Source organism: Leptinotarsa decemlineata, unplaced genomic scaffold (assembly GCF_025532065.1).
Source record: "Leptinotarsa decemlineata unplaced genomic scaffold, Ldec_3_MD MMD2_P_RNA_scaffold_9, whole genome shotgun sequence".
Taxonomy (NCBI): Eukaryota; Metazoa; Arthropoda; class Insecta; order Coleoptera; family Chrysomelidae; genus Leptinotarsa; species Leptinotarsa decemlineata.
The window spans coordinates 6447836-6475666 of record NW_027412536.1 but is presented as its reverse complement, the minus strand read 5'-3'; the positions used below and the strand labels follow the sequence as shown (position 1 = coordinate 6475666).

At 33.5% G+C, this 27831-nt stretch overlaps 1 protein-coding gene across 3 annotated transcripts in view; it reads right to left on the bottom strand.

The window, feature by feature from the left end:
- Nucleotides 1-27831, bottom strand: part of LOC111506467 (uncharacterized) — a 99422-nt gene that overhangs the window by 54915 nt on the left and 16676 nt on the right. For all 3 annotated transcript variants that reach the window (XM_023161533.2, XM_023161532.2, XM_023161531.2), the window contains exons 9-10: nucleotides 11206-11351; nucleotides 10737-11090 (exon numbers count right to left, since the gene is read on the bottom strand). In XM_023161533.2, coding sequence (XP_023017301.2) covers nucleotides 10737-11090; nucleotides 11206-11351 — 500 coding nt within the window. The remainder of the gene's footprint in view (nucleotides 1-10736; nucleotides 11091-11205; nucleotides 11352-27831) is intronic.

Here is a 27831-nt window from a genome sequence, read left to right as displayed (position 1 = left end):
ATAGGTTATTTTTAAATTTCCGAAAGCTTGAATAGCAGAAAATAGTGTTTCTATAGCCCACAGAGATTTAACTAAAATACCCACTCAAAAATAACCCATTATATGTATGTATATATATGTATATATATATATATATATGTATATATATATATATATATATATATATATATATATATATATATATATATATATATATACATCCCGATATCAATATGGCATCCATACATTGAATGCGCTGATAGGGCGTCCATCATAATTTGAAGAATTTACCGAATATATTTCATGGTAAGTACTAGAAAACTGATTTCTGTAGGCTGGCATGACATTTTTACCACCATAAAAAAATTGAGTTCACTATTGATTCGATAGTAGAGCGTCCGTCCGTCAAACATTCATAAGAACTCCTCAGTATACACCATCATCAGACATCTGATTGATAATAGGGAGTCCAATAAGTATATTTTCATACATGAAATAGATTATTGGGAATCCTTACAACGTTGCCAATATTTACCGCATTAAATGTAGGCAGCAAGTGGGTTTTAATTTCTTCACATCTGTTTTTCAACAAGCGTTGTGCCAACGACAAATTGCGTATGGATTTCAGGTAGCCGGTATGTATTTCATTTTTACATAGGTACCAAGTGATATTGACTGATCATGAAAAGTTTATTCCATAACGAAATTTTCAATATCATTCGATAATTTTTGTCTTGGTTGGCATATTTCCATTTTAACACTGTATGATATTTAAGCGAGCCGAATATAATGATAGGAGAAGTGAAACCGACACATGCATGGTGTGATTATTGAAAGTTCAACTTTAATTACAAAAAGTTCATTGTATATTTCCATTAGAAAACAGCAAGAATTCAAAGTATTCAAACTAGTTGAAGACGCCAAAATGACAGACGATAGGATAAATAATATGAATTACCAAAGAATGTAAATATTCACGGCCGTAGATGACAGTGTAAAATCTGTTTTCAGCGTTTGCGTGGTTTGCAGGTTTTTATGCCTGACGTTTCGTCTACTACTGCGGTATACATTATCAGAGGCGATGTGGTAACGGTTGCAAAGCCCGAGTTCGTGGTCGAGTTGTTGTTCCCGTTAACTGAGTTATTGAGCATTGAAAAATTTGGTTGTTGAAAATTGGACGTGCCTGAGTGTTTTGTTGAGCACAGTCATATTTACTCAGTGTCATATTTATTCCATTTGGCTGATACACACTACACAGGATAGCCATCTAGAAGGCATCAAGACCTGTCAAGATTCATTTCCGTGTATGGTATACGATTTTTCGAGTCATGCATTTTTCAATATTTCTTTAAGGACTGACCTAAATATTTTTTAATTTTTTCTAGAGTTTTTCGTTTTTAATACGCTTTTATTAGGTCGACCTGTATGTATGTATGTAACTATGTAGTCAAATCTAAGAAAACTAATTTAACCATCTTTTAAAGATCGTAGCGTTATGAAAATTGGCAGTTTTATGTGATTTTGATGACAATATGGTAGGTACTCTGGAGCTGATCTGATGATGGAGCCGGAAGATAGGCACTAGGATTCCATGATGAAATATCGTATCATAGTCGTGTTTGGTCTTGTAATGAACGTGAATCTCTTTTTATCAATGTGCTCCACAAGATCACATTATAAAAGTTCAAAAACATTATATTTTGTTCATTATGATTTTTTTTAGTAACATAACATATTGTTTTAATTTTTCTATATATTTATCATTATATCCTGTTTCTGTATCAAATAAAGACATTCGGTAAGTTGAACAAACTGTTTTAGCGCAATTTGTTTATAAATTGTGTATGACCGTATGGGAATTCAAAAAATGTTTATCTTCATAATATGATATTCAGAAAAAAATACGATTTTTAATTGTTTATGAACGTTTTTTTATATATCTCGAATGTTCAAATGATTATTCGGAGAATGTTTTCTATTTTGAAAATCATAATTGACATTTCTCTACAAATTGACAGAAACATTTTTCATAATTAATTTTATCATTTATTACCAAAACAATTTATTATTAACGCATTCTTAACCGTCAGAGTTAATATCTGAGTTTGATACGTAGAATGCCTGAATCAGTTTTCGATATACTGGATGGTTAGTATTTTGTTGATCAACAATCATGCCGTACTCGAAGTTGAAATTGTCATCATCCCAACAACATCGGATGCACTCATCACTGTTTTTCTACTGCTTTAAGTTTTACTGCAGTTAGATACCTACTATGCAACTACAATGAACTAGTTTCAGTAATTCTAAACCTGCCAATGATTATGGTGTTTTCATGGGCAAAAACAGAGTCTCTGTTTTTTCTCATCCCCAATCTGTAGCTGTTGAAAGATTGTTAAGCTATGTTTGAACTTGACTAATCTGATCAAGAAGTGCTTTTTTCCGAACTTTCTTCAGCAGTCTCCGAAAATTATGGTTGAGGTGTCATTCGATTCGGAATAGCGTCTAGAAAGTTTTTGAAAACGGACGACTTCCGAAAATGAAAATAGCAAAAGTTATAAACAATTTAGAGAATAATAAAGAATGGATTTAATTTTTTGAAAATATTTCTAAAACTAATTGAGATTTTCAAAATCGAAAATTCGAAAATAGGAAGAAATTTCCTATAAAAAAGTTTCAACTCCCGGAACTATAGGACCAATATATATAATTTTCCCGAAGCCCTGAAAATGAGCTCGAAATCGGCTGTCTGGCCGCGCGTGAGCCGTGCCTGTTTGGGCCATTTTTACTAAAAAAAATTTCAGCATTTAAAATATATAAATTAAGGAATGAAAGAATTCAGGCATATACTCAAATGATAAATGAACAATAATCTGTCGGTAAAAAATGTTTATTGCAGTTATTCGATTTATTACGCTATTGTTAATTAACAATTTTCTATCGCTCGATCATCAACAAATCAGAAGTTAGATGAACATATTTCTTTAAAATTTTTATCACTCATTGTTTAAAAATTTATTATAAACAAATGCATTGTTTATAACATGATTGATTTTTTTTTGGATCTTAATTTTTGATAAAAATCATGATTTTTTTCAATAGTCTCTTGAAGAAATTTTTACAATGGAAAAAAACGCATTTGTTGAGTAACAATTTTTTTACCACCAATTAATAATATTAAGAAACCAATTTTTTAAAATAATTATTCATCTTGTTTTTAATTCGGAACAAAAACAATTCAATTTTTAAAATTCTCCATTGTGTATTGAATAAACAATTTGTTATAAACAAATGAATGTTTTCATTTCATTTTTGTTCCAGTTGCAATTGATGAATGAAAAAAACCATGCATTTTTTTATTCACTCCATTTTTTATCGAATTTATAACAAAGTTTTAAACAATAAGTGATGAAATAAAAAAAATATTTTTATGTAGCTTCTGATTTGAAAAAAAAATATACTAATAATAATAATCAAAAAAAAATTGTTCTTCGATTATTTAATAAACTTTTTAATTCAAAAATGCAGTAAATGGTTAATAAATAACTGAAAAATAATAATTTTTCAATATTTTGGAAGTAAATCAATTCCTAACCGTTATAATCATAACTCTATGGAAGGAAAAAAATTCCACACTTTTAGTTTGAAAAATATCACACTTGCAATAATGATAATCGAGTGATAAAAAATTGTTAATTAACAATAGCATAATAAATCTAATAATTGCATTAAAAATTTTTTACCGACAGATTACTGTTAATTTATCTTTTGAGTATATGACTGAATTTTTTCATTCCTCAATTTATATATTTTATATGCTATAATTTTTTTTTTGTAAAATTAACCTAAACACGCACGGCCTACACGCGGCTAAACACCCGATTTAGAGCTCTATTTCAGAGCTCCGGGAAAATTATAAATATTGGTCCTACAGTTCCGGTAGTCAGGACTTTTCGATAGGAAATTTCTTCCTCTTTTCGAATTTTTTTTTTTCGATTTTGAAAATTCCAATTAGTTTTTGAGATATTTCCAAAAAACTGGACCCATTTTTTATTTTTCACTAAATTGTTTATAACTTTCGCAATTTTCATTTCCGAAAGTCATTCCGAAACATTGGCAAATGTTTCTCTGAAAATAGCTCAGCATTCTTGGATTATTCTTTCCTTCAGTGGCTTTATTGAATCAGATTGCGTCGTCTTTAAAACAACCTATTTTAAGTAAGTGGCCCAGAGGAAAAAATCTAGAGGAGATAGGTCCAGGGATGTGAGAGGCCATTCAGTAGAATCTCTTCTTCCAATACATTGATCAGCATAATTATTATCTAACCATTGAATAACTGGAACTACAAAATAATAAGGTTCCCCATTCTGTTGAAAATGTAATACATTTTCTTTCAAAGATAAATTGCCGTGTATGTCTCTGTGATTCTCTAATTCATGAACTATGCGAGGTTCGATAGATCTTTCTAGCATGTGATCATACATTTCGCCATTTACATTTTCTTCTATATACAGTGTGTAACAACGAAAACCTAACAGAGCCGTTTTTGAATATAAAAAGTAAGATTTTCAAAAAAGCTCGGACACGTCGATTTCTAATTGAAGGGGGACACCTTTCAGACTAATCAGATTTTTTGTAGTACGCACCCCCTCAGAGAGGTGCGTCCGACGACTTTTATTTAGATGGGGAAAGTAGGTCGAGTGGCACCTTGTTTTAAAGGTCTTTCGAATACCTTCACAACTCTGTTAAAAGAAAATTTTTGTAACGATTAGTTTTCGAGATAATTTGAAGTTAAAATTGCCATGTTGATAATACATTAGACAGACCACTCGGTAACTTGTATGCCTAAATAAAAAAAATTTTAAGCAGTTCTTCTTATCAATTTTTTGTTAAATAACAACGTTCGATTGTTTTGTTGAAACGGGTCGTGTATTGTTATTTGTTTAAACATTTCTTTCACTACTGCCGAAAGGGTTTCAGTTATTGCTTCATTTTTTGGCAACGACCAAAATGCTAATAAAACATCAATTTTATTTAACGAGCAAAAACCTGGTAAACACCTAAGCAGAAATCACGTTCTGGATTTGGTCACAAAATTCAGGGAGACAGGTTCGGTTTTAAATGAAAAAAGTGATGTTCAGAGAAGGGTAGTGAATGACGATAATGCGATTGTAGTGTTTGGTCAAGTCATCGCCAATCCCAGGTTAAGTACCAGAGGTTTATCCGCAATGGCAGGAATAAGCCATATGATCGCATGGAGAATCCTTAAAAACCACAAATACCATCCTTACAAAATTAAACTTGTTCGTGAACTCAATGAGGATGATTTTGACCGAAGACAGGAGTTTTGTGAGGGCATGAGTGAAATATTAATGCAAAATCCCGAACTGCTTTATAACATCTGTTATTCGGACGAAAGCTCATTTTATTCAAATGGTTGCGTGAACCGTTACAATTGCCGTTATTGGTCGGATGAAAACCCAAGACAATACGCAGAAATACATACCCAACATCCCCAAAAGTTGAATATCTGGGCCGGAATATTAGGCAATCATATTATAGGTTCATTTTTCATTGATGGAAATTCAACCGGTGATTCTTATTAACAACTTCTTGAAGAGGCAATTCAACCTTCATAAGTAGGTGCCACTCAATTTACCTAAAATGTAATGGTGGTAACCAACCCCATCCCCCGGAGAAATCTCCTCGTAATAAACAAATAATTCGACATCAAATGGACACGTATTAGCAGGTTGTCATAAAAAGCAAAAATTTATTTTTTTTATGAGAGTTTTGAACGTAACTTGCACCTTAAAAACAATTTGATTTATTTTAAAAAGAGTTGAACTCAATGCAAATACCTTTAAAACTTCAAATTATCTCGAAAACTAATCGTCACAAAAATTTTCTGTTGACAGAGTAGTAAAGGTATTCGAAAGACCTCTAAAACAAGGTGCCACTCTCCTTCCCTATCTATCCCTATCTATTATCGAGACGAATAAAAAAAAATAGAAGAGGCGTAAAATATTCAAGTCTTAATATTAATGCTACGATGGTAAAAATCATGTTTTTGAAAATTTACTAAATTAATAATAGAAAATAAAATTTATTCTGAATGAATTCTTTTATTTGATGAACCAAAACTTACTGCATCGAATGTAGCTTTGAAGAGTACCATTGAAGAGCATATCTTAAGAGCTTTCAGATAATGTATCACAAGTAGGTGGTTGCCTTTCAAAAATATGAAGTTGTGGTGGCTGGGGGCAAGGGTGTGAGAGAAAAAACAAGTTAGTCATCACATCATTTGTTTCTCCCTTTGTATTATGAAAGTTGTTTTCAGCGATTTCTTATATTTTATTTGGTTGCTCAGAGATAGACCTTGTAAGTTTTCAAATTGTCACCCTGTGTATGAAACCGGCGCCGACCTACAAACATACCAAATCAACGATATTTCTAACAAATCATTGAGACTTCCCTCTCGCAAAAACTATTGCATTGTTGTCAGTTATATGGACGCCTCATAATCGCTCACATGTATGAAAAATATACGGCACAAGTATACGCGTACCTCCCGAGCGCCACCAAAATAAAAAAGACTCAACTAGAATATACGCCAATACATATAATTTTGACAATGAAATTGATAAATAGGCGCCCATCTGAAATTTTGTCAGATGGAAGATAGGGAACCTCTGAACTGCCTGGCATGGTGAAACAATTCGGCGTCCATATATGGACGCCTCATTGAAACCGGACGCCCGATTGATAGAAAATTGTAAATGTACGGAAGCTCTATTGATAGTTGGATATATATATATATATATATATATATATATATATATATATATATATATATATATATATATATATATATATATATATATATATATATAGAGAGAGAGAGAGAGAGAGAGAGAGAAAGAGAGAGATTAGTACTTTTTGATCATCCTCATATTGATTTCAATTTAAGAGCCACCGGTATACAGCTGTTTCAGCCAATTGGGCATCGTCAGTACCGGGCAGGCGGTCCTCGATTGAAGACAAAATGAGAAAAACCAAGAAAGTACTTTGATAAAAATAGCTGCGTAAACGCAAGCGAAACATAAGTGGAACCATGGAATTATTTTCCAGCAGCTTGACTGCATTAATTAACATTTCTCGATTTTATATATATATATATATATATATATATATATATATATATATATATATATATAAAATGTAACAAATAGTGGACATAACACTCCAAAAAGGGGGGCAAACCGCGGACACGTGTTTCTGGCTATTGGCCTCATCAGCACGGTGCAGCCAAGTGTTAAGATGGGTAACACCTGTTTGCCGAAAGCAGGAAACAACATAGACGCACGGAGTCAACAACAGAAGCCAACCGCACATTTGTGGTTCCAGTTAGAAGACCTAGAATTCCCAGGCTACAGGAAACAACATAGACGCACGGAGTCAATGTTGTTTCCTGCTTTCGGCAAACAAGTGTTGCCATCTTTACACTTGGCTGCACCGCGCTGATGAGGCCAATAGCCAGAAACACGTGTCCGCGGTTTGCCCCCCTTTTTGGAGTGTTATGTCCACTATTTGTTACATTTTTTATTTGTAACATAGACACTCGATAAAATATCTCTCTGTATATGTATATATATATATATATATATATATATATATATATATATATATATATATATATATATATATATATATATATATATATATATATATATATATATATATATATATATATATATATATAAACAGAAGTTAATATCGGACATAGCACTCATGAACGTGGCAAACCATAGACACTTGTTTCAGGCTTTTGGCCCATGAGTGCTATGTCCGATATTAACTTCTGTTTCAATATCAAGACACTCAATAACTTTCATATTTGTATATATATATATATATATATATATATATATATATATATATAAATATGTATGTATGTATATATACAGTACATTTCTCTAATGTCTCCCCCTTTTCATTTATTGAACGGGTAAAAAAAAATGTAATTTGGGATAATGAAATTAATGCATGACTACATTATTTTGAAGTGAAATTGACAGATGAAACTTTCAAGATGACGACTGGGCGTCATCTGGGAAAAAAAATAAATGCAAAGTGGGGTCTTGTGATATATCATTTGTGGAATTGGCCGCGGTGGTAGTGAACCCACGGAAGACCGCGGGTTCGATTCCTGCCTCGACCAGATATTTTTCTCGAGAGAATTTATCTGGTTGAAGCTGGATTGATTCTGCAACCGTGTTAGAAAGCACACGTTAAAAGGTAAGACCTCGTTAGTCCTTATCTCGCACAAGTTTCTCAACTTCTGAGAGTTGTCGTTCGTATGGGGGCGACAGCTGATTAACGGAAAAACAGATTTTAAACAGATTTTTTTAAACAGATCATTTTGAAGCTCCTGACGAATACTTCACAACCTTAGAATATGAAGTCATTATCTTCATCTACTACAAAATGGCGGAACATTTAATAATTTCCTGAAGACGAACACATTAATATGGATATTTCTAGAAATATTCCTTTTTATCTGTCATATGGCATATCCAACAAGCCGATAAGGTTTGTTAAGTTATTTTTTGTTTATAAAAACGACAAAAAATGTCAGTACGACAATGAACATCATATTTCAGTTAGAATATTTTCATTTAAATTTCAGTTTTAATAGTAGAAAGGTACCAGGTCAACAATCTGTAAAATGATCAATTATCGTCCATTGGAAGAAAACATTGAAGTGATTTTTATTTACGGTAACTTTCACGAGACCGAAAGGATTTTTAATGAACATTTTTCGAATCGTCCTATCTGTAGAAAATATATGAGGGAACTTGTATCCAAATTCACAACTACCTGTAGTGTACATAACAAAAAGCCCCCAGGTCATCCGTGCATTCCGGAAGAACAGCAAGTGCAAATAATTGGTGAGATGGTAGTAAATTCTGAACAGTCTTCTTATTCCGTCGCGAATGTTTGTGAGGTGTCTCCTTCTACTGTATGGAGACTTTTGAAGACGAATAGGTATCATCCGTACAAAATTTAAATGGTATACCAATTAACTGAAGATGACCCTAATCGAAGAACAGAATTCTGCAAAATCATGACGGAAACCATTGCAAGGCATCCTACCTATCTCCACAATATTTGTTTTGATGACGAATGTACATTTTTTTAAACGACAATGTTCTCAGACAAAATTGACGTTATTGGAGTAACACCAACCCTCACGTTTTCCGGAAAACACATACCCAATATCTAAAAAAAAATACCGTTTAGGCAGGAATATTGGGAAACCATATTAAAGGACCTCTATTTATTGATCAAAAGTCAACAGAGGAACTATATTAGAATATGCTGGAAATCACTGAAATCGTCAAACCGACTGCTAATGATTTCGATATGGGTATTGTATTCCAAAAAGATGGAGAACAACCACATTACTCCAGACAAGTAAGAAACTATTTGGATACTACTTTTCCCGGTCATTGAATTGGCCGTCGAGGTCCTACAGAATGGCCAGCCCGCTCGCCAGATTTGACACCTTTAAACTTTTCTTTATGGGGATATTTGACGCAAAAGGTGTACGACACGGAACCTGCTTCAATATTGGATATACAACAGAGAATAATACATATTTGTAGAGATATTGACGTTACTGTGTTCGAAAATGATCGGCGTGAAATATCGAATAGGCTGTTCATATGTCAAGAAGTTAAGGCAACCATTTCGAGCTGACCTCAAGCTTATTACCTCATATTCAGGCAATTATTAAAAGTTCCGCCATTTTGTAGTAGTTGAAGATATTGAGATTATATTCTAGGGTTGTGAACCATTAGTCAGGAGCTTAAAAAAGAAGTGTCATAGTCGCCAGTTTGAAAGTTTCATCTGTCAATTTCACTTCAAAACAAAGTATTCATGCATCAATTTCATTATCCCAAATTTCAATTCAATTCGAAAAATAAAAGGGGGGGACATTAAAGAAATGAACTGTATACATATATTTTAATATCAACATATGTCACAAAAAGGATTTGAAGCTTTATAACTTCTATTTATTATATGCGAGCGCTTTCGACAGCTGGCCGTGCTATCATCTTCAAGGCTCTACTCAAACTGAACGTTTCATCCTCTTGTTTGTTCTTTTATGTGGTTAGAACATCTTAATGCAGGTACTGCGGGTAAATTTGCTTGTATTTGGGTTACATCAGCTAATATCCTTTGTGTTGGATTTTCTCTAGGTTCACTGTTTCTCGGAATGTGTATTGTTTTGTGTAGTATATTGAATGTTAGGTCTTGTGTTTTGATTTGTATTTGTTCCTCGATAAGTGAATTCCCATATATGTATAAAGTATCTATCATCTATACTGCAATATTGATAACTGATATACACACCAGAACTAAAGCAAGCATCATTCAGAGATGACTAAAACTATCATCTTCTGATGATTCTAACTTGGTAGACAGAACAGAAAAAGTGCTCTAGTTCTGGCTTGTGGAAAAAGTGCTTCATTAGAATATTGACTTATTACATAAAATGTTCTCTTCATTCTGCTAGTTGAGAAATATGGGGATATATTTTTGAAATGTATATGACTTCAACAAAGTTATGCAACATAAGAGATGTTACTAGCAAATAATAGTCGACAGTTCAATCTCTGATAATGACTAAGAAGCCATTAATTCTGTAGCATATATTTTTAGTAGATATTGTACATACAAATTGTACTTACGTTTCTTATGTTTATGGCCATGGTGCTTATTCTTGTGCTTATGCTTTTTCTTAGGTTTCATAACCAGACTTTTTTCTTCAGCAAGTATTGATTTAACTAGCTCTTCTTTATATAGCTGTTCCTCAATCGGTTTCACAATTTTTCCGCATACTTTCTTATCTTTTCTCTCACAAGGGGCATACAGACCTGTAAGTTCGTTGGACATGCTTTCATACTCTTTCCTTGGTGCCCATTCAGGATCCTCGCCTGCTTTCTTTTTGTTTTTCAGCTTTTCTTTTTGGCGTTTCTTTTGAAAATATTTTCGACTTTTCTTCACATTATAACCTGCATCACAAACGCTAGCATCTTCAGCTTCTGGAAAAATAAATTTGAAGAATCACCGAGTACTATTTAAAAAAAATATTTCATTAGGATATTTTTAAAATACTCAACAAACATGTTCTTTCCAAAGTAAACATAATAGTATTACCTATTTCTCCAGCTTTGAGCCAAATATCTTCAAGGACTTCTAATTGTTGTTCATCAGGTGGTAGTTCATCTGTTCCAAAAGGCATGTTGTCTTCTTCCATTAATTCCAGTTGTAATGCAGCTGGGAATTCTGATATATTAAAACCCCTACAAAAATATAAAATGAGAATTACTAGTTATTTTATACAGGGTGGGCCATCGAAAACTTAACATGGAGGTTTTGGGTACTAATCTTGCAAATCCTAAAAAACGCTCAGACAGGTTGATTTTTATTGGGAGGGGGACAGTTTTTTCCCCATTTACAGCGTCGTCACTTCAACCCCGGAGCAGAGAGGTGAACAACTCTTGGAATTTTATTAGGGAACTGGGGGCGAGTCGCACATCATTTGAAAGATCTTGGATTTCTTTAAACAACGGTGTAATTTTTTTTTAATTTGGACGAACCATATTAAATTTAGAGTTGAAGTTACTTACTTTATTCTCATGTTAGCATATGCTCAAAATGGGCACCTCCAGCTTCCATGCAATAATAGAGATTCTGCTGGAAACGTTCTCGAACATTGTGGAGCATTTCTGGAGTGATTTGGCATTCATTTGTGATTCGTGGTCGTTAATCTTCGAGTGATGCAGGAGGAGTACAGTAAATTCTGCTTTTCAAATGACCCCACAGAAAGAAATATAACGGCGAAAGGTCTGGTGATCGTAGTGGCCATTCGATAGTGTCCCGCCTCCCAATCCGGTGATCCGAAAAAGTCTGATCTAAATACTGCCGAACAGGCAGAGCATAGTGCGTAGGAGATCCATCTTGTTGAACTATCAACAGATCCTCCCGATAATTGTGGTCATTTTCTAATATGTGTGATTGATGACTTGTTTACTTTATGATAATTCATTATCACTTAAATGAAATGAATAAAAAACTTTTGTCTAAATACCACTGGTAGATCAGCCAGTCGAGCAACACTGATGACAATGTATTATGGACTACAACTGAAATACATTATAGTATCTCTAAATTTGATGTTTAATAAGGAGTGTGTGAAAAAGAAGATCATACCCAACTACATAAAATTCAAGTTCTGCACCGATAACGTAACGACATCCAGGATACAACCAAAAATTCAAGAACTATGGTTGAAAGAATAAATTAAAGGAATCTATAGAGCACGAGACAACTTAAAACTTCACCTGAAATTAGTCCAAGTCGAGTTAAGATATATACTTCATAACGTGGAATTTGGATAAGATTAAACAAGAAACTAGTAAAGTATCGAAAGAGAAATATGATAAGCTTAAAAATAAGAGATCAGTGCTCCTCAATAAACAAAAGCCAACGACGAAAGAACAAAACATTCTACCCAAGATTCGTCAACCTAACTAATACCGATTTCAATAATGAAGAAAGGGAATTGCTAGAAAAAGAGCCAAAATTCGCCCCCCCCCCTAGACAACAGGAACATGAAAGACATCAAAGGGGTACAAGCTGAACTAGCTATCTCAAACAACGCCAACAAACTAGATAACCCACTACTTCACAAACACAAAGTAGCAGAAATCATTAAGAATACGCAATCACCCAGCTATCCCAGGAATATCAAAGACACTTTGAAGGACTCAAGGGAAATAAGAACCCACAACAAACTCATTTTTCCCAAAGCAGACAAAGGAAACAGCAAGTATGTCTAGAAGAAAAAGAGTACTTTTCGAAAATGTAAGAAGTGGTGGATACATTAGATGTCACCATTTTAAGAAATAATCCCACCAAAATGTATTCCCAGCAAGCTAAGAAGGCCATGGAGCAATCAACAATGATGTTTCCCACACCATGGGATATAAAAAAGACAATATGCATAAACCCCCAGCCTCCAGAATTTTATGGATTAATCAAACTCCACAAAGAAGGACATCCAGCCAGACCCGTGGTATCATATATACAGGCTGATTCACGGTGGATGGCACATTAGACGTTTCTGGTAAACCAGACAACGGATCACTTTGAAAATTTAATGGAGGGCATATTCGGACATTCTCTAGCCAACTAAAATATTTTCGACAATGCGGTGTTGCGTGTTTTTCTTCGAAAATCATGACTTCTAAAAATGCCGATATCTTTTAGTTAAGAAGTACTATGATATCGAAATTTGGTTTGGAGTTAGGTGATACTTGGACACTTCCCACACGTCAGCCTAATCTCCGTTACTTCAATACAGGGTGGTAAAAAAATACAGTTTTTTCGTTTGCTTGAAAAAGTTGCTGAAATTTGATTATTTTAAATGGAACACCCTGTATATTATTGAAAATTCGGAAAGCTGCTGAAATTTGCTTTCTTTCTATGTATATCATACCTATACCTAACTAGTCAAGTTTCGGACTTATGAACATTTATTTGTGAAAATGTCCCTTCAGAATGGTTTTTCCATTCGGTATTTGGTAAGCAGGCCATGATTACTATTTGACAGTAGCGTTGTGACATTCTCCTAATAATATCGACATTTTCGTCACTTCAGAAGTTGCAAATACCTTCAAAACGATGGAACAAAACTATTCAAACGAAGTTCTTATGAATTTGTTTATTATTTTTGGACAGTGTGACAAAATTATCAGCAGAACATGTAGAAAGTTCAATGAAATGTATCCGAATCTACCGCCAATGAACCTCAAGAAATTTATACGAATTCAGAACAATTTCAATGCATTTGGATCAACTTTAAAAGCACCAAGAAACTTGCCTCGACCCGTAACTTTCGAAGACAACCAGATTAATGTCTTAGCATATTTTCACGCATTTCCCGAGTCATCGATAAGAAGTGCTGAAGAAGATTTGGGTATAAAATATTCATCGGTTCAAAGAATCTTGCGAAGACATAAAATGCATGATTATAAATTCACCAAAATTCAAGCAATGAAGCCTCAAGATCCTCAACAGAGAGTAGAATTTTGTGAAATGTTGTTGACACGCATTCAAGAAGATCCACTTTTTTTAAATAAAATTATTTGGACTGATGAATCGAAATTTTCGAGAGAAGGGATTTTCAATAGAAAAAATCGTCATTATTGGTCCAGTGAAAATCCTCACGTCACAAAAGAAGCCGGATTTCAAGAAAAATTTAGTTTTAATGTCTTCTGCATGTTGATGGACAACAAATTGAGGTACGTGATATACGAGGAGTCATTAACATCCAGAAACTACCTGAATATTTTGGAGAATACTGTAGACAGTTTCGTGGATAATCTGCCACTCGAAGATTATCGAAACTGTTGGTACCAACTAGACGGAGCTCCTGCACATTGCACAAGAGAAGTGAGCGCAGCGAGATCACCCGATCTTAATCCATTAGATTTTCATTTGTGGGGAATGTTTAAAGAAAAAGTTTACAAAATACCCGTGCGTTCGAGAGATGAATTGTTAGAAAGGATTGCCCAAACATTTGAAGATTTGGATCCCAATGAAATCAGATCTGCCACCACGAAAGCAGTCAACACCCGCATTTTGAAGTGCTTGGAAGTGAACGACCAGCGATTCGAACATATTCTGAAATATTCCACATGATTGTTTTACTTTTTTATAATTATTCATATCAATATTTCCAATTTCAAGTTTCTTGGTGCTTTTTTAAAGTTTATCCAAACATATTGAAATTGTTCTGAATTCGTATAAATTTCTTGAGGTTCACTGGCGGTAGATTCGGATACATTTCATTGAACTTTCTACATGTTCTGCTGATAATTTTGTCACACTGTCCAAAAATAATAAACAAATTCATAAGAACTTCGTTTGAATAGTTTTGTTCCATCGTTTTGAAGGTATTTGCAACTTCTGAAGTGACGAAAATGTCGATATTATTAGGAGAATGTCACAACGCTACTGTCAAATAGTAATCATGGCCTGCTTACCAAATACCGAATGGAAATACCATTCTGAAGGGACATTTTCACAAATAAATGTTCATAAGTCTGAAACTTGACTAGTTAGGTATAGGTATGATATACATAGAAAGAAAGCAAATTTCAGCAGTTTTCCGAATTTTCAATAATATACAGGGTGTTTCATTTAAAATAATCAAATTTCAGCAACTTTTTCAAGCAAACGAAAAAACGGTATTTTTTTACCACCCTGTATTGAAGTAACGGAGATTAGGCTGACGTGTGGGAAGTGTCCAAGTATCACCTAACTCCAAACCAAATTTCGATATCATAGTACTTCTTAACTAAAAGATATCGGCATTTTTAGAAGTCATGATTTTCGAAGAAAAAAATTGAAATTAATTTTTATTTCGAAAACGGTAACAGATAGGTATACGGAAATATCAAGAAAAGTTGTCGGGCAATTGTTGGAGATTCCAAAAATAATATTATATACAGAGTGTTCCATTTGAAAAATCAAAGTTGCTACTGCTTTCTAATAGAAGCGGCAACACCGCATTGTCGAAAATATTTTAGTTGGCTAGAGAATGTCCGAATATGCCCTCCATTAAATTTTCAAAGTGTTCCGTTGTCTGGTTCACCAGAAACGTCTAATGTGCCATCCACCGTGAATCAGCCTGTATAGATGTCCCAACCAGTAAGTTGTCTAAATTTTTAAATTCAAGATTCAAGAGACCTCACAAAATTCAATCCTGCAAACAGTTCAAAATTCAGGAGACCTAGCTGACAAACTATCAAATCTGAATATCAAAAATAATATCAAACTAATATTGTTCGACGTAAAAAACATGTTTCCTAACATCCCAAGAGACGAATGTCTTCCCCTCGTGAAATACATATTAGATAAGAGTTATACAAATTCATATATAACTACCGAATTTTGGTTCAGATATGTTGATGACTTACTGGTTGGTTTTGATGGTTCAAACAGACAAATTAAGTTCACAGTAGAAATCGAACAAAACAAGGAGCTAAACTTCTTAGATTCGAATATTTCAAGAGTTAATAATGGTTTTCAATTCAACATCTACCGGAAAAACATGTTCACAGACTGTACAATTCCCTTTTGACTCTTTCAGTCCACTCTCACATAAGTTATCCGCGTTTCGATCAAAGATACACAGAGCTTTCGCAATCCCTTTACCAGAAAAGAATTTCCAAGATGAAATAAAAATAATTAAGCAAATTACAGTGAACAATCAGGTACCAATGTCGCTAATAGAAAAGATAATATGAGGTAAAACTCACAAAACACTTATGAGTAAATTATACCCAAACTGCCGAGAACACAATATAGTCAAGTACAGTAGCATCAATTATTCAGGTAAACTTTGAGAAAATATTCAAAATTATTTCTCTATATACAAAATTTCAACAGCTTTCACAAGTAATAATAATTCAGGTAGAACCCTGTTTAATGCAAAACCCAAAAGGAATAGAATGAAAAAATCAGGTATATATAGAATAGAGTGTGAAGAATGCTCTGCAGTATATACAGGCCAAACCGGTAGAAATTTTAAATAAGACTGCGTGAACAGGTCTGTTCGGACAAAAAATCTGCAATGTACGAACATCTTCAAGAATCAAACCACAAGATAAATAAAGATAACCACAAAATCCTACATATATGTAAAAAAGGGAGAAAAATGAATCTGTTGGAGGCCATGAAAATTAACAAATCAATTAAAAACCAGAAACATATTCCCCCAAACGAGCAACTTGATTTAGTAGGTCTCCTCTCTTGAATTAATGAGTTTAACAACGCCTAGAATTTTCAGAGTGGTATTTTAAGTTGGCATCCTGTCTCTCAAATACCTGTTCTTGCAGCATACCTGAAAATTCTAATAAAATCGATATTTCAAAATTCAGATTACAGTTTTATACTTGATAATGGGGTCAAACCCGAAACCGGTCGTATAAATAAAATTTACCAGTGGTATTTAATCAAGAGTTTTTTATTCATTTCATTCAAGTGGTCATTTTCAATATCAGTGAGAAGGGGATTAATAGTGTCTTCCAGAAGCTCCAGATACATTTGTCCGGTTAAATTGCCTTCTAAAAACAATATGCCAACAATACGGTCACCAAAAATTTCAGCCCATACATTTAATTTTTGTGGACGTTGAGTATGCACTTCATGAAAAATGTGAGGATTTGAATCAGCCCAATAGCGACATTTATGGCGATTAACTGTGCCATTTAGAAAAAAAGAACATTCATCACTGAAGCAAATGTTGAAAACAAAATGTGGATTTTCCACCGCTCGTTCACTAACCAACTCGCAAAATTGCAAGCGTCAATCGAAATCATCTTCATTCAGTTCTTGCGTTGATTTAATCTTGTAAGGATGCATTTTGTGGGTTTTTAAAATACGCCGAATGCTAGTTCGTGACACCCCGGAAACAAATGCTAACTTTCTTGAGCTCAAAGTATGGTCAAGCTCAACATGGCCCAGAATTGCCACTTGTGTCGCCTCATTTCTTACTGGTCGTTCGATTTGCCGTTTTTTATTTGCTACAGATCCAGTATAGCGAAATTTTGCAATTAAATCGAAAACATACTGTCGCGACACATTCTTCCCATGTTGTTGATTGAATAGTTCAGCGGCTCTCGCAGCACAACGTCTATTTCCATAGAACAGTTCAATCAACTCAACCCTCTCTGCAGTTGTGTACACCATTATTTCTTTAGCAACACTTTACTGCACTACTACTAGTAATAATGTAGATACAACAACAGATAGAAACAACATTTTTAACCTTTTCTCAATTGTAATAGTCCTCTTATCAGAGAACTGAAAAAATTAACAAAAAAGTAGCGTAAGAAACAAATGAAAGAGTTCCAAATGCATTCCAACTGAGCAGTGGCGTACAACAATTTGTTGCTATTAACAATATTGAAAAAGTTAATTATCGGAAAGAACTCTTTTAAATACGTCCGAATTTAAAAAAAATGTACACCATTGTTCAGAGAATTCCAAGATCTTTCAAACGATGTACGACTCGCCCCCTATTCCCTATTAAAATTCCAAGGGTTGTTCACCCCTCTGATCCGGGGTTGAAGTGACGACGCTGTAAATGGGGAAAAAACTGTCCCTCTCCCTATAAAAATCTACCTATCTGAGCGTTTTTTAGGATTTGCAAGATTAGTACCCAAAACCTCCATGTCAAGTTTTCCTGTAACATTTCCACTAAACCACATCTACGGGACAGAAGAATCAGTCTACAAATATCAAGATAAAGGAGAATCCTCAAAGTGGTCATTTGCAAAGCCAAGCTTCCACATCGACCGACAAACTATATTTGTCTTCTGTTTTTCGTTCCAGCTTTCACTGCAAGGCAACTAGGTCAAACCAGAGCCCAAAAACAAAGCATTTGTGATCCAACGTCAGAGGGGGATATTTCGATCCACCATGGGTCTTATCAGTGATGCTAGGCTGAACCACGAATGCAATGTTGGATTCAACTGTCCTTACAGACACGCCTTGATAGTGAACGGCGATGACATCTCCCCTTAGGAAGAGTGATCTATGGACAGATATCATCGCTGTTTACAAATAAGGCTTGTTCTTTAATTTTATTTTACAATGTCATGTCATGAAGTTAATAAAGTGATTTTTTTTTTGTAATTGTTAACATAAACTTGAGTACAATAACATTTTTTGAATGTATGCAAAAGGAGAAATGAAATCTAATCATTCGAAAATATTTTTTAGTTTTTTAGTCAAATGGATTGTAGCCAAATTTGTAGTTGCCATTTTGAAGACTGACTAAAGGGGGTTTCAATACCTTTCTACATATTCAATTTTCGTTGCAGAAGATAATTATACTTGAATTAGTTTTTCTAAGCTTTACCAGAGTCACGGTGTAAATTTTGAACTTATTAAAATATAAATCAACTATTTCTTGTAATTTGCTCACATTACAACCTTCAAAAAAAATTTTTTTTTATCAAGATTTCAAATGTAAACAAAAATTTTACACAATATGTTAAAAAATAACAAGGAATAAAATCTAATCGATGACGTGTGAAACATTTCCAAACATAACTTCTTTTAGTTCCAATTTTGGAAACATTGAAGATAATTTCTAAATATATATAATGCAATATACAAATGAATTGTAAAGACATTCGATATCAACACTACATAGTATAAAACAAAGTCGCTTCCCGCTGTCTGTTCCTATGAATGCTTTGATCTTTAAAATTACGCAACGGATTTTGATGCGTTTTTTTTTCAATAGATATGTCATTCAAGAGGAAGGTTTATATGCATATAACATGCATATAAACCTTCATCATCGAGAATCAACTCATGAGATGAACACTACAAGTGTAGTTGATTAAATGTTATATCATTAATTTTTGTAAATTTCATTCAAAAATTTTATTATGAAGTATTTATACCTTCTTATATGCTGAAAAAAAAATAAAAAATATTTTCTCCTGAACAAATAAAACCGTTTATCGACATTTTCCATTTCACTCATACATGATAAATTTCATTAATTTAGGGAATACTTAGTAAGGTAACTCATGGCGAAGCGGGCTAAGGCGCTAAATTTGAACCAGACAAGGAGTTCACAATCTTCATATACTCGAGGACCCACCCCCTTAATCAATGCAGTCCCCTAAAACTACCCTCATTTTTTATTTTGAATTTAATAATCACTATTTTGAAAGAAAACTAATTTATATTATGTGGCTTGAAAAAAATTAATGATCTGTTTGTTTTAGTATCTTTATACTATATACTGAAATAAGTAGACTTATTTCAGTGAGAACAATGATGCTATTTTTTGCTTTCAACTATCTCTAAAATTTTGGAATTTATTTCAGAAAGCTTTAACCTTAAATCGGTTTCAATGTTCTTCGATCTGTTTCTTTTTGCTGGCTTTTGCACAGTTCGGAAAAGGTTCTTTCACACAAAGATATGGTACAAAACGGATTAATATGTTCGAGAACTTTTTTGGCAAGTTCTGGTGCATCACCTTGTGCAAGTAGCCAAAACCTTGGTAAGTTATTTTCTTAATAAACAATCTCCCAGACTCTGCTGCATGAAAGTTCCACAAATTGGTCTTGCTCAGTATTAGATAGGTCAATAAGGACACCAATACTTCTCTGTTTGAACGAATATTTAATCCATTATTAGGGTTAGTTTGACAAAAATAATGTTCAGTAACCAGTTCTTTTGTGTTTGCAGGTATCTCTTCTTCAGATATTTTCAAGAACTTCAGCAACGTTGCAAGAGTTCATTTATTGATTCAATGGGTAACACCCAATTTTTATACAATATAGTTATCTTAGAAAGTTAACTGTTTTAGTATCTATACAGATTTATTTTTATACAGTATCTATACAGTGCATTTCTTTAATGCCCCCCCTTTTATTTTTTGACCGAGTCAACTCAAAAAAATTGAAATTTAGATAACGAAATTAATGCATGAATACTTTATTTTGAAGTGAAATTGACAGATGAAACTTTTAAGATGGCGACTGGGCGCCATCTGTGGAAAAAAAATTTAATGGAAAGAGGGTTCTTGTGACACATCATTTTGAAGCTCCTGATGAATACTTCACAACCCTGGAATATGAAGTCAATATCTTCATTTACTACAAAATGGCGGAACATTTAATAATTTCCTAAAGACAAACACATTAATATCGATATTTCTAGAAATATTCCTTTTTTTTCTGCCATATGGCAATTCCAACAAACCGATAAGGTTTGTTAACTTATTTTTTGTTTATAAAAACGACAAAAAAAGTCAGTACGACAATGAACATCATTGTTCAGTTAGAATATTCTCATTTAGTTTTCGGTTTTACCTACTAGTAGAAAGGTACCACGTCAACAATCTCTAAAATGGTCAATTCTCGTCCATTGGAAGAAAAAATTTATTTATTTATTTATTTATTTATTTGACACTTTGGTACATTGAGTACATGTGCTAAGTCATAATTAAAAACAAAATAAAACTACAGAAGTTGAACAATACAAAAACAATAAATATGGTTCACGTCCACAAACTTTCACAACATAGAAGTATTATATAAAAAATCGGAGAAGCTCTAGCAAATACTCTCAAAATGTCATGAAAAAGTGTCGTGCAAGAATTCCTCAAGACTGTAGTAACACTTCTGTAAGAGAAGTTTCTTCACCTCAATTTTAAAAAGTTTATCTGACTCGATTTTCCTAATAGATGCCAGCAAGTTATTATAACAGTTTGTTGTATTAAATAGTGGGGAGCATCTAAAGTGAGCCGTTTTGTGTGAGGGGGTTCTTAACAGTTTCCCATGACGGGTGTCTCTACCATGTATATCCGCGTTTGTGACAAATTCAGTTATATTGTTACGGGCAAAAGTGACACACTTCAAGATAAATAAAGAAGGTGCCGTCAATAGGCCCTCTCTTAAGAAAATTGGTCTACAACTATTTTGAAAATCTATATTTAAAATTAGTCTCAGCAATCTTTTCTGAGCAACAAAAACTCGTGGAAATTCCCTTGCACATCCCCAAGAAATGATATTAAAGCTGATGTGAGAATAAGCCATAGAAAAGTAGACATTCATCAATCCAAAATTATCTAGAGTGTTTTTCAATTGTTTGATTGAGTAATATGCGGAATTGAGTTTGTTGCAGACCTTCTGAATATGACTGCTCCAGATCAAATTTTCGTCTAAAGACGTTCCTAAAAACAAGACTTCGCTGGAAGATCGAATACCATTTATTGTGGAAGAGTCACTGCTGAAATTTTTCCTAATAAATGATTTCATTGAAACAGATTTAGATTTATTCAGAATAAGTTTGTTGCGTTGACACCAAGCACTGAATTTATCTATTATTTTATTTATTTTGTCTGACAACTCAACTTCGTTTTTGTCGGCCACAGTAATTGCAGTGTCATCCGCAAACATGGTTATGTGACACTCAGAAAAGAATTCAGACAGGTCATTTATGAAATTGAGGAACAACAATGGTCCCAGGACAGAACCTTGAGGCACTCCTAGTTTTACATCTTTGGGACTTGATAAAATTCCATTGCAGCTAACTATTAGACTACGGTTTTCCATATATGATTTCACCCAGTTCAATAGATTATTTGGGAAATCTAGGCCTGCAAGTTTGATTATAAGAAATTTGGAAGAAATGGTATCAAATGCTTTTGACAAATCGAAAAAAGTGTTACAACTAGTTTATTCGAGTCAACCTGTGTATAAATGAAATTTAATAAATGGTATGAAGCTGATTCAATTGATTTGTTCTTCCTGAAGCCATATTGGTTATTACTAAAAAGATTATTTTGATCCATGTAATTCAGAATTCTGTTACTAACAACTTTCTCAAACAGTTTAGAAAGGGAACAAAGTAAAGATATCTGTCTGTAGTTGTCTACCTCAGTTTTGTCGCCTTTTTTATATAGAGGAAATATGAGAGCCGTTTTAAATACATTTGGAAAACAACCTACAAAAAATGACTGATTCATCAAAAACAATAGTGGCTCGATTATAAGGTCTACAATTTTTTTCACAGTAACTATTGAGATACCATCAGTACCTGCGGAGTTTTTATTTGCCATTGTTTCCAGAGTACCTAGAATTTCTGTCTTTGTGAATGGGGATGTATCGAAGGGATACTGACTAACAGTATTCTTCGAATAGGTACAGGGAAGTAATACATTTTGACCAAAGTGCTCTGAGATGAGCAATTCGGCAGAAGATGAAAAATGTTCAACGAAAAGGTTTGAAATTTCTTGTGGATTGTTAATTTCCTCCTTTCATTCATTTTTTAGGGTATTAGGTTTGTTTCCAAGTGCCCTTTTTTTATTTCCCAATTCATTATTTATTATTTTCCAAACTTGTTTATTTTTGTTACTGGATTTCCTGATTTTTGAATCGTAATAGTGACTTTTTTCTTTTTTTATATTTAATTTGTGTTCTTTAATTTTTTGTTTATACAATTGCATAGCTTGATGGTCCACATTACAGTTAGTGGAAATTAACCAAAACAAATCTCTTAAGGCTTTGCTCTCTTTGACTGAATCATTTGAGATCCATAAGTTTGATTTATTTTCCCTAGGCCTAGTTTTTTTAAAAGGACAAGAAACATCATAACACCAGGAAATTTGTTCAGAAAAATAAGAAAATCCACAATTCATATCAGTGAAATATAGTGAGGTCCAATCAATTGAGCCTAGTCTGGTTCTGAATTCATTGATGTTTTCAGGGTGCAACTGACGTTTACTTATAGATGCATTAGCCATTTCCCTAAATTTATTGGGATCACTGCCTATAATGAACGATAATAAATGACCCAAATGGTCAGCTATATTGGGTTGAACTATTTTACACGAACAAACATCAACAGGAAGTGTAGTAACCATATAGTCAATGCATGTAGAACTAGTGTAATCATTTTTGTTTGTAAATATTCTAGTAGGGCCCAAGTAATGATTATTAAAATTATAACGTTCAAAAATATCGGTCAGAAGTTTGGTGTTTTTATCCTGTTTCAGAAAGTCAATATTGAGATCTCCACATAAGATCAAACAATCAGCTCGATTATAGGCTGTGTCAACTGCCTGGGTCAAACACTTAATAAAAGTATGAATATCACCATCTGGGGGAGATTGAGATTATGCAAATTTTTACATCTCCAATTTTAAGACTAGTCGCGCACAGTTCAATGTGACATTCAATAGATAGGTTTTTAATACATGAAATTTCAGCAAATTTATGGCTTGATTTTTGAAGCGATTTTTATTTACGGTGAGACGCGTAACTTTCACAGGACCAAAAGGATTTTCAATGAACGTTTTCCGAATCGTCTTATCTGTAGAAAATATATGAGGGAACGTATATCCAAATTCATGGATATACATGGATGTACATAACAAAAAAGCCTCCAGAACATCCGTCCATTCCGGAAGAACAGCAAGTGCAAATAATTGGTGAGATGGTGGTAAATTTTGAACAGTCTACTCATTCCGTCGCGAATGTTTGTGAATTGTCTCCTTCTACTGTATGGAGACTTTTGAAGAGAAATAGGTATCATCCATACAAAATTAAAACATTACACTTATTAACAGAATTCTGCGAAATCATGACGGAAACCATCACAAGGCATCCTACCTATCTCCACAGTATTTGTTTTAGTGTCAAATGTACATTTTTTTAAACGGCAATGTTCTGAGACAAAATTGGCGTTATTGGAGTGACACCAACCCTCACGTTTTCCGGGAAACACATACCCAATATCCAGAAAAAAATAACGTTTTGGACAGGAATATTGGGAAACCATATTGTAGGACCTCTATTTATTGATCAAAATTCAACGGGGGAACTGTATTGGAATATGCTGGAAACTACTGTTGACCCTCTCATCACTGAAATCGTCGAACCGATTCCTAATGAATTCGATATGGATATTGTATTCCAACAAGATGGAGCACCACCACATTACTCCAGACAAGTAAGACACTATTTGGATACTACTTCTCCCAGTCGTTGGATTGGCCGTCGAGGTCCTACAGAATGGCCAGCCCGCTCGCCAGATTTGACATTATATTCTAAGGTTGTGAAGCATTTGTCAGGAGCTTCAAAAATATGTGTCACAAGACCCCCCTTGTCATTTAATTTTTTTTCCCAGATGGCGCCCAGTCGCTATCTTGAAAGTTTCATCTGTCAATTTCACTTCAAAATAAAGTACTCATACATTAATTTCATTATCCTAAATTTCAATTTTTTGAGTTGACCCGTTCAAAAAATAAAAGGGGGACATTAAAGAAAAGCACTGTACATCTAATATATTAACCTATATAGAGAAAATTGAAATGAATTGTGATTAAAAATAGTCTTATAAATCTATACCACGTAGAGTATATCTAAGAGTGCAGTGAAAGATGTGAAACAAATCGATTTTGGTATCATTGGCATTTGATAGAATTCTAGATATCATTTACAAAGATATTGAAGAGAAAAAGTGACTGCCTTGAGGTACTCCTGTGATCTATCACTAAGATAACTTTATGGTTCACAATGTCAAAAGCTTTTGAAAAATCGGTGTAAATTACGTCTACTTGTTTATTTTCCAGAGCATTCAAAATATCCTGGGTGTACAACAGTAGACTTGTGGTGGTAGATTTACCTTCACTAAATCCATGCTGTTCATTGATAATAACTTGTTTTGAAGGAATCTTTATATTATCACAAACGATGTGTTCAAGTAGTTTGGGTATTGTACGTATTATGCTGATAGGCCAAAAATTATTTGTCTGCTTTGTTACCAGACTTGAAAATTGACATTATATAACTTGATTTCCAAATGATGGGTAATTTTCCCAAACTAAGTGAAGCCGAAAATAATAAGAACAGTGGTTTAGCTAGGGTAGATTTACAGGTTTTCAGTAACATTGGTGAAATGCCATCTGGTCCTGGACCTTTGTACGGATATAATTCTGATAATGTTTGTAGGATAATTTCTAGGAAAACTGTTCAACTATTGATATCAATTGTTTTCTCATAAATTAATATTGGTATTTTATTGTCTATATGTGGTGTATAAACTGATTGAAACTGGTCTGCAAATAATAATAATAATAATAATAAATGCTTTTATTGAAAGGTTACTCAGTACAAGGCAATGCATTAACAATGTCAGTTTCATGTTTGTTTGAAGGTGGTTGACAATTTTTCGTGGTGCATTTTATCAGTTCGGACTTCCATTGTCTAATATAATATAAATTGATTTGAAACCCCTGAAAAAAAAAATTAAAAATATTAACCGAAAATAACAATTTTATTAAACAAAAAACTGAAATTACAAAGAAATAACATACAAGCAACAACCAAAAAAATGATTTGAATTGAAGGGGTTATATTTTTTTAGGAGTGATTAATTTTTGGGAAAGAAAGTTTTTGGCTTTCTACTACTCCATCTTGATACAAAAAAAAAATGAGGGAGTCTTCCAAAGAAAGGAAGGAAGTAACTCTATACATGGATGTGTAGATCATGCAAAAAAGTAACTTTCAGACACAAACTCCCTCATTTTTTTTTGTATCAAGATGGAGTAGTAGAGAGCCAAAAACTTTCTTTCCCCAAAAAAAATTTAAATATTAATAAAAGCTGACAATTAAAAAATATTATCAACAAAAAATGAAAAATTAAAAGATTCCAAACCAAGTTACGTCACGACGTTTCGATTGTTAGTATCCACAATCAACTTCGGGTGATAACTGGACTTATTCTTCCGAGATCTGACTATTTATAGGTCATTCGAGTGCTTTCACCTATCCCATCTTCCCTCTCTCCGCTTCATTGGTTTTAGCGGAAGATGACCGTTTGGCGGGAGTTGGTCGTTTTTCGCTCGATTAGAGGTTTCCAAATATTACATATCTCTACGCTAGCTTGACTAAATGCGTTGTTGGACAACATATACGCGACTTCTTTGAATGTTTTCCTAAACCAGTGTTCCTCCTTGTGGATGATTTCAGCTTGAGCCCACTTCATGTTATGTTGTATGAGTCTTCGCTGTGTGTGTTTCTTGTGCTCAGCAATGCGAACTTTCAATGGCCTCTTCGTTTTACTGATGTATGATTCTCCGCACTCGCAGGGTATCCGGTAAATGCAATTCTTGGAATCGCAGTCCGCAAACGCGGCATGTTTTTTTAAAACAGATATGTTGTCCAACAACGCATTTAGCCAAGCTAGGGTAGAGATACGTAACATATGGAAACCTCTAATCAAGCGAAAAACGATCAACTCCCGCCAAACGGTCATCTCCCACTAAAACCAATGAACCGGAGAGAGGAAAGAGGGTATAGGTGAACGCACTCGAATGACCTATAAATAGTCAGATCTCGGAGGAATAAGCCCAGTAACCGAAGACGATTGTGGATACTAACAATCGAAACGTGTGACATAACTTGGTTTGAAATCTTTTAATTGTTAATTTTCATTTCTTGTTGATAATATTTTTTAATTTTCAGCTTGTATTAATATTTCAATGTGTAATTTTTTTGGTTGTTGCTTGTATGTTATTTCTTTGTAATTCCAGTTTTTTGTTCAAAAAAATTGTTATTTTTTGGTTAATCTTTTTAATTTTTTTACAGATTTCAAATAAGTTTATATTAAATCAGACAATGGAAGTCCGAACTGATGAAGTAGATAGTATGATTGAATCATTCAATGACAACATATCATATCTTTTCAGTTTACATGCACCAATGAGAAGAATCACAATAACTAAACTGCCTGCACCTTGGCTTACTTTCAATATTAATAACCATCATTGCATGATGGTTATTAATACACAATTAATGCATAATAAACTATTAATTTAAACATTTGTCAAATTTTCATGAAATAACAGGGATATGTATCTGGCTTGACTTTGTTAGCACAGGCTCTTATGGCCCATATTGATATAAATACATATATGCATCTTCCTTACCAGATTTTTGTCCTCTGAATTTACAGACCCCAACATTGATTTGAAAGTTTGTTTACATGTCATATCCATTTCAACAAGACTATCAACTGCAGATTACACTGCCACTATTTTTTCTTCAATCTGTTACCAAATATATCTCATATTTTATGCTACATACTGCTCATTTAAATATGGTTAAAATTCAATAATTAATACAGGAAGTTTCTATTTCTGTGAATGATAGCCCATTGAGTAAATTAGCCCATTGAGTA